Source organism: Bidens hawaiensis, unplaced genomic scaffold, assembly GCF_021521415.1.
Source record: "Bidens hawaiensis isolate Kalapana, Puna unplaced genomic scaffold, B.hawaiensis_p1.1 tig00042287_1, whole genome shotgun sequence".
Taxonomy (NCBI): Eukaryota; Viridiplantae; Streptophyta; class Magnoliopsida; order Asterales; family Asteraceae; genus Bidens; species Bidens hawaiensis.
Window position 1 is genome coordinate 94,290 of NW_027497483.1, and position 9,295 is coordinate 103,584.

The following is a 9,295-nucleotide window of genomic DNA, read 5'->3' on the forward strand; positions in this document are numbered from 1 at the left end:
ATGGGTTTTCTGGCAGAAACTGCATCACCGGCACCGGAATTCTTCGCATGTGGCCGCGTTTGAAAAAAACGTCTCCATCGCGTTTCCGTGTCGCGTTTTCGTCTTCAACCGTCCCCAGGACAGGTACCCTACCATCCGAGCCGTCCCCGTACTTCATAGGTTGTCCCACTCAATCAACTCCAACCCATTCTATGAGAAACACCTACCCATATCATCTTAAAAATGGCACATTTCTACTCAATTTTAGAACTAGTTACAAGTATCTCGTCCCCAGTCATTCCAAGCAAAACATCAAACCTCAAAAACAACCAATAACTAGCTATAACAACGATATACTTATCACCTTAATACCAAAACAAGGATGTTAACTTATAGTTGTCTTTATCGATACGAAATTATATTTACACCACTCCGCTAAATACAGCTATCAGTCTTTTAACACATACATGCGTTTCACTAACAAACTAACTAGACTTCAACTCAACCTCAATATCTTGTTTCGGTCTATCATTATCGGGATCATCTTTAGGAAGTAGATGTAACAAAGGCAACGGCAGCAACGAGCTAAGGTTACATATAACAATAAGAAGGGCGAGGTTGTCAAATGTGTCCTTAGTGATACCCAAAACCTGGGTCAAACCCGCCCCAAAAAGACCCCCGAGAACACTCCCTCCGTTTGACACAGACATCAGGGTTGCAAAAAGAGTCGCTTCCATACCCTCCGGACACAGTCTTGCTGCTAGAACTAGAACTGGCATGAAAGACGCCTGTCACAAAACAAATTTCTCAACGGTCCAATTCAAGATATGTCGCCAATCTTAAACGGTCATATAAAAAAATATAACTTATACGATAAACAGGTTTAAAGTAGAAGTGTAAACGAGCCAAGCCCGAGCCCAACTAGGCTCGAGCTCGGCTCGTTTTGAGCTCTATTTCTAAAGTTCAGGCTCGAGTCAAAAGTAGTTTTTCAGCCTCAATCATGGCCCGTGCCCGACTTGTTTATTATTTACTAATTAATTTATATATATATTTATAATTATCTTTTATATATGTTTTATTAATATTTTTATACATAAGATAATATATGAAATACTATTTACTTAGTTTTATTATTTTGTGTCATAAAGATTATTATATAAATATATTTATTATACTAAAGAAAAATTATATGCTCTGTTGGGGTCGCAACCCAGCTTGAGCTAAAGCTCGATAGGCAAAGCTCAGGCTCAGACACATTTATTACACGAGTTTAATTTTAGGCTTGAGATTGAGATCGGGCTCGGGCTCAACATTGTTTAATCTCGTCTCAGTTCAAGCTTTTAGCGAGCCAATCTCAAGTAGCTCACGAGCGACTTTGCTCATTTACACCACTAGTTCTGAAATGAAGTGTGCATCAAAGCATAAAACCTCCTAAATCATTCTATTCGAAGATTAAAATAATATATTTATTATTTGACACTGATTGCTTATAAAAAATTTTGGCCAAAAACTACCCGTTAAAACTAGATTATTAAAAAACTTCTAATCAGATTTAAAAGACTAGTTATGTACAATAAACAATTTAGACAAAAGTGAATTACCTGACCAAGAACTGTTATAATTAAAGAATCTCCAATGGCAAACCACTCATCACTTATACCAAACTTGCGATTCAACCCAGTGACAAGGATAACCTGCAACACGTAGAAAGCTGATTAACGAGCATTTGGAATAATCAAGTTAAGTTTCAGAATCCAACAATTATCTAAACAAAAGTCATACCTGAGTCAACCCAAGGGCAGTACCGATTACAGTTGTACCAAGAAAAATCTTGCGCAGGGGAACACTTTTAAGAAATCCATTATAAAGTCCAACACCAACAAGTGAAGCAATTGATGTCACGAGCTTAACGCGGCCCAGAAACTCTGGTGTAAAACCGAGTTTATTTGTTCTGAATATAATAACAAGTAAAACACACAAATTGTACAACTGTGTTACAAATGTATGTTGTAGGAGTGAGCAAAAAACTGAACAACTAAACCATTACCAACTTAACGAAAAAACCAACTCGAATTAACTGAAGCACAGAACCAAATAAAGACAGTAAGGCTCAATTTTGTTTCTTTTAGTAACCGGTTATAGTGGTTCGGTTTTGCTTATAGTAAAAAACAAACCGAACTATCATGTACACACAGAGTAAAGACGTTCGTTTCAGAACGGGTGTAAACGAGCCAAGCCGCTCATGAGCTACTTGAGATCAGCTCGCTAAAAGCTCGAATCAAGAAGAGCTTAAACAAGCTCGACCCTAAAAATAAGCTTTTTCAATAAATGAGTCTGATCCATGCTTCAAAAACTACTTACAAACCAATCTCGATCTTTCGAAATAAAGCTCGAAACGATCCGAGCCCGACATGACTTGGCTCGAGCTCGTTTAAATTACTAGAGCTCGAGCTTTGCTCATTTACACCCCTATTCAGAAGCAATAATATTTTGAGAACGGCAAAAAGCAGTTGTACATGACACATGAATATAATCAGAACTAGTGGTAGAAAGAAACAGAGGCAGTTACATAACCGTCTTACGTATCACATTAAAAGCAATATACGCATATAAACTATGTAGTTATTGCGATTCTTAACATCTTATTGGTTCGGTACCAAACAAACCAATTTTCTTTCAACCGATTTAACAGATACACCCTTTGAAAACAGGTAACCGATTTAATCAACACTGACCAGTTATGCTTTCTTAATAACCAAAACGTTAGGTTACAGTTAAAATTGAAGACAATAACCAAACCGAGCATGTTAAATAAGGGAAGGAAAGAACTTACGTGAAGTAAAACATTGCAGATTCTGAATGAGGTGTTGCTTGCCAAAGAAAAATAAACAAAGTAGGAAGAAACACGTTTGGTTGTTTAATAGCTTCCCACAACTCAAGAATACCATTGGTAGCAGTATCTATTGAGGTAGAAGATAAGGGCCCACGAGTGCGTTGCTCTTTCACAAGAACAGCAACTGCTGATGTCAGCAAAGGAAGCAATGCTGAAAGACCAAAAACAAACCTGCAAATGTAACACCGCGCTTGTAAGAAAAAGTGGAATGTTTGAAAAAGTGGGAACTAAACGTCTAATTATACAATATGGGCAAAATCACAAGGACCATCCATGTACCTTACACCATAAGCGTCCACGAGAGACCCACTAAAGTAAGAGCTTACAATTCCCCCAAACGCAGAGGATCCCCAACATAGAGATTGAAGAGATCCAGATACGCTTTGTGATTCACCACGCGCTCGTTCTACCACCATTGAATCTACAACCTACACTATTACATACATCACTCATTGTGGCATTGTGAATGTATGTGTGCGCTTTAAAAAAGTGAGGCGAAGGGGCGCACATGTTAAAAGTGTGACAAGAATATTTAGAATTACTTCTACACCATATTTTCAACAAAGTAACCATTTAAATGTCAGAATAGTACAATAAGAGGTCAGAAGTGACGCAAAAAACAATGCGAATGTTTGCAGTCCAAAACATAAGACACATAACTGAAATTGAATACAATGCATTTAAGAACATACGTAAAAAGTATGACAAGAATATCTTCTGCCTGTTAAATATATAGAATATAATGAAAGTTTATAACTACTAGTCTACTACATAAAATCTATAGCATTAATAACAATACTAAATATATAAATGGGCAGGTTTAGTCACAGTGAAGTCACATATATATGTAATGAATATGCAATTATAATGAATACAGTTTTCAAACATTCATTTTTTTATTCTTAAAAATCAATATCTAACTGTACGTAATAGTACTATACTTCTATATATATAATTATTTACGCATATATATCATATACTAGCTTTAGAGCCCGTATGATGCACGGGAAATTCAAAAGAAATACAATTAAGCTATAAAAATTAAATGATTAAATTTAAAAAACCTATATTTTATCAAATTAAATAGTTTAATAAGTTCAAATTATATTTTCTAATGAAATATTCATACGAATATGTGGTGCATTCTCACTCAATTTCTTCATAATCACGAAAAAGATGCACACAATGAATTATAAGTTGTAATTATATTTTTTAATGGAATAACGAATTATAACAAAAGATGATAAGATGTTTCATTATAACAAAAGATGATAAGAGGCATCGTATATAAAATTAGCATGACTAAAACACGTTATTGTATTACATATTTGAAAGAGATAGATGAGAACTCCATGGTTCCATGGAGGTTGAATGAATACGTGTGAATAAAATTGCTATTTATTCATAATTTCTTGTTTTTATCTTCTTAGATCTATAAATAGCGTTCATTAATTTTTACCACATTCATCTCCTACACTGAAAGGTGTTTATAAATTGATTTAATAAAAAAAAGGTAAATATGATTTCATTAAATAAATAAATATTTTGATTATACTTAAATAAATACCCGCATATTTTTAATCTCTATAATTTAGGTAATTATTTATTAGATTAAATGAGGGATTAATATGTTTTGATTACACTAACATAAATAACTTATTATTAAAAATAGGAAAATAGTTTGAGCGGGAAATTTTGGCTAAGAATGGATCTCCAAGTGACATGTGTCCCCAAATATTTTACTTTATTAGAATAGGTAGATTGGTACTTGTAGCAAACTATTAGAGCATTCCCAACCCATTCCCTATATTATTGTGAGGAGAGTTTGTAAATTATAGGGTGAGGTTTTGAGTGGTTGTGAGTGTAAATTATAGGGTGGAGAGAGAAAAGGTAGTGATTTTTTGTAAATTTGGGGAACTTTGTTTGTCCCTATTTATTTTTTAATATTTGTTGAATTGGTTGTGAGTAGAGGAGAGAGAAAACTGTAATGATAACGGTATAAAGTAATCTTATTTAATTGAACAGGAAAGAGAAATGTAGTGTTTTGTAGTGTGATTATAAAGATGGGGATGAAGATCCGGATGAGAATGCTCTTAGTCTATTATACCTAGCAATGCTTTCTTCTATAATATTTGCTCTCCTACCCAACATAACGTTTACTTTTTATCCAGAGAGAATCTAAATCTTTTGAAAAAATTTACACTTGACTAAATCAGGCTATTTGTAAGTTATCAATATGTATATCATCAGATTTAGCAAACTATACCTTGGTTGAAACAGTAAGAGGGTGAAAACTAAAACTTTAACGTATTAAAACACTTCCAAATGATATTGTTTAAGAACATTGGTTTTTACTCATTAAGACAATACATAAAACGACAAGGTAATATAAAAACTGTAGTAGATACCTACAACATCAGAAAACGCAACCGAAAGTGATCCAAGAAGTATGCAAAAAGCCGCACCATACTTGTCATCAACAAAAGTGGCCATTAAACTCCATGAAAGGGCTCCAAGAAGTCCAGATAAAACAAGATACGACCTTCTTCGGTACCCAAAAAGTGGAACTGAGTCACTACAAAAGAACATGATTTTCAAGTAAGAATATTTGTGGATTAATCAATGCTACACGTTATGCACATGTGATAGATTATACATATTAAGTTATTAACACACCTGATAAAACCGTACAGTGGCTTAATAAGCCAAGGCAATGCAGAGAAACCGGTTATCACAGCTGTCTAGTCCACCATGTAAAACTAGTTAGTTTTATCTTACTGATTCAAGCCTATATAATACTAAACTGGAAACTTTATTATAACTTTATTACTCAATAGTAAATGTAATGAACAGTATTTAAAATTTTATAACATTAGTAAGAATATAATATACCTCTGCTGGATCAAGATGCAAATCATCCTTAAAATAAAAGCTGACGGCAAGTCTAGCAAGCCCTAATACTCCTTGAACAAAATATACCATAGAAATTGCAATATTATCTGGTGTGAGATCCACACCAAAACAACTAATTGAGCTCATTGAGTATCTATTCTTTTGGGGAACACTTTTACTTGCCCCGTTACCTGTAATAATATATACTGTGAGAGATAAAGATACGCATATACAAAATAAGAGAGAGAGAGTGAACAACGACCCATATTCAGTACATGTGGCACTTTCGAACATTTCAGATTACAAGGTGATCGTATAATCTTTACAAACATGAATACTTAAAGAAAATAAGCTTACATGCCCAAACCTTGGCTTGTATTTATTGAAATCCAATCATCTTCAACACGCATTCAAATAAGTTACAAGTTTCAAAAAAAAAACATTCCGTATGATTGATGGAACGGCCAGATGACTATCTCAAGGGATTTTGAGTAAAATTGATAGTCTTTGCTAGCTCAACCGGGGTTGGTGTTCTTAGGCACGATTTCAGAACCGAAGTGGTGAATATGTATCTCCGGTTTCGAATCGCTACCCTACCGTTTGTTTGGTAGTGTTTTCTGTATCCAGACCAGCCGTAGAACTATCCGTTTCATTTGATTTTCAAATATCTATTCGTTACCAAGGGTGCTTACAGTTTTAAACTTTACCAAAATTTATAAAAAAAATAAACCTAATATCAACTCTAGATCAAAAGGTAACAAATCAAAACTACAAGCACAAATTAATCTATCATAATCAGCACAATTCAGCTATAAAACCCTAACTCCTTATAAATTAACTAATTTAATAAAATCCTACTCACTGCAAACTCATCAATCACAAAATCAAACCACATAACAGCAAAGTTTAACTATCGTGATAATCTAAAATCAATAACATCATATAGATATAAGTTACCACCAAACTTAACCCTAACGTGACTGGTTCAAAGTTCAAACACACTTGAACGACTCAACAACATGCATATTGTTGACTTGTTTCTACAATAAACAGGTTAGACCACACGACTAGGAAACTGTCAACACCTACATGCCAATTAAAGAATGCTTAGTTACTACAGACTCCCAGCCAATGAGCTAGTGGTGGAGTGCTAAGAGAGAGACCTGGCATTCCATGTGGCCCAGCTTCGATTCTTGCCCCCAGCATTTAGTTTCGGAGGCACCAGGGTGATGAGAGACCAGGCGAGTAGGTGGCTTTCACTGGTTGGATCCTTGAACTGAACGAGTTTTTATCTCACCGAGTGTTCACGGGCGCTGGCCTTAGGTGAGGGTTTTTCCCATATCAAAAAACGAGCGTATCCTGATGTAGCCTATTTGGAGGATTCATTGGCCGTTAAAAAAAAAAACTAAGACTGCTATAGCAAATTTGCTTACGATATCACTCTTACTTTCTGTGTATCAATATCCGATAGATGATTAAATGAATGTTTGATTCCGAAACAGATCAAACCAATATCCAAAGGTGCTTACAGTTCTAAATTTTACTAAAACTTATAAAAAATAAACCTAATATCGAGTCTAGATCATTAGGTAACAAATCAAAACTACAAGAACATATTAATCCTAAACCTAACCGTATAATCACCCTAACTGATTATAAATTACGTAATTTAATCAAATCCTACTCACTTCAAACTCATTTAAACCACATAACAGCAAAGGAATTAGTTCTTACGAGCTTTAGAACTAACAAACGGCTGCTCATCCTCATACGGAATCGGAACGGTGACTGACATGTCGTTTTCCGGCGGTGATCTCCGGCGATTAGTCCGTCGTACGGCGGCGGTGATGACGGTGGAGGATTTGGGGATGTTAAAGACGGCAGCAGGAGAGAGAATTAAAGAAGAATTAGGTTTGGGGGTTATGGTGAAGAAGAAGATGGATACTGGATTTGATGTTGATGAAGAACAAGATATAATATTATTATTATTCAATATTGTCATTTTTATTTTTATTTTTATTTTTATTTTTATTTTTATTTATTATATGGTTGTTTTTTTCTTTGGGAGTGTAGTGATGATGATACAAGTATATTTTAAAGCCCATTTATTTAGTAATATATATATGTGGATTGTATGAGAATTTATATTGATGTTGATATATTGTTTTTGGACCATTGAATTAAAAGTTATCATTCACTTATTAATATTATCACTTTCATTTCACTTGTTTTTCTTTTATATTGTTTTGGGTTTGTTTATATTGGGTTCAGATTTTGACATAAAGGACGTGTTTGTGTCGATCAGTGTATGTGTATGTGTAAGTTTTTGGGTTTGTGTCATGTTTAAGTTGGCGTAAGCTATTGTTGTTATGGCCGAGTTTGATTTATGAACCGACGAACACAACATGTATAACCCCTACTTTAGTTAGTGTAAATTTGAAACATCTATTTCAAATTTTGAAATCAGAATTTCTAAATATAAAATATACATCTAAGAAAATAAAAGTGAGATATTTGAGTTTTAATATCTTTGAATGTAGAGTAATACAATCAATGTTTTTAAAATCAAATAGGAGACTCTTAACAGTTCATTGGTGGGACCAGTTTTAAAGATCGGATGATGTTATAACTAGTTTTTAAAAATCACCACCGACAACTACATCATCACCGACCATGTCATCTCTACATTACTTGCAACATATCCACCACCAACAACACCATCTTTGACCTTGTATTCTCCGCATCGCCACCAACATAATCGCCACCAAACCTAGGAATTTCTAACCACTTTTCTAGACCCCAAAACGTATTTTTTTCAACTATCCAAAACACCTTCACTTTAAGCATAATTATGTATTTGATCATGATCATTAAAGCTGATACTTTATGACTTAAAAATCATATTCGTGTATTACACATCTAAACAAGTACTTTTACCATACATGATCGTAAACATTTATAACCATTACACAATACACATAGGTTACCTTCACATTTAATAGATAAGTAAAAAGCATCTATAAGACATGAGATACAGTTTTATAATTAAACATAACGCTTTAATTGATAAAGCTCGCAACATACCCAACTCATTTCCGGGTGACAAATGCATCACAAATCTAGTACAACACATTTTCACTAAATTTCAAGAAAAAACATCTCACATTTTAAATTCTTTAATTTAAACATTAAATATCACAAGACTCTACTCAGCACACTTTGAAAAACCTCACGCATATTTGTTCTACACATCGTCGCTTACAACTCTCTTGCGTTTGTATTTTGTGTTTACATATCTCTGCTTACAGCTCTCTGGCACTTGATTGACAATTTTGCCGTTTTTTTTTTGATGGTTCAATCACCATGGTTAGGCTATGCAACGGTTCAGAACTGCGAGAACTGAACCGGAACCGAAAATGACTAAAAATTAGAACCGGAACCTATTATAGTAAACCGTTTCGGTTCCAGAACCGGTAAAGTCGGTTCTCGCTAATCGATTCTGGCCAGAACCGTTTCCATTGTATATTTATC

General features: G+C 34.2%; 1 protein-coding gene across 1 annotated transcript; it reads right to left on the minus strand.

Annotated features, from left to right (window-relative positions):
- Positions 1-273: 273 nt before the first annotated feature.
- LOC143593505 (folate-biopterin transporter 1, chloroplastic-like) lies at positions 274-7,766 on the minus strand. Its single transcript, XM_077073119.1, has 9 exons — positions 7,499-7,766; positions 5,765-5,955; positions 5,549-5,613; positions 5,285-5,447; positions 3,152-3,300; positions 2,813-3,043; positions 1,762-1,930; positions 1,581-1,673; positions 274-767 (listed from the first exon to the last, which is right to left on the minus strand). Exons 1-9 carry the CDS (start codon positions 7,764-7,766, stop codon positions 465-467), a joined length of 1,632 nt encoding a protein of 543 aa, XP_076929234.1. The 3' UTR covers positions 274-464.
- Between the last annotated feature and the right edge of the window lie 1,529 nt (positions 7,767-9,295).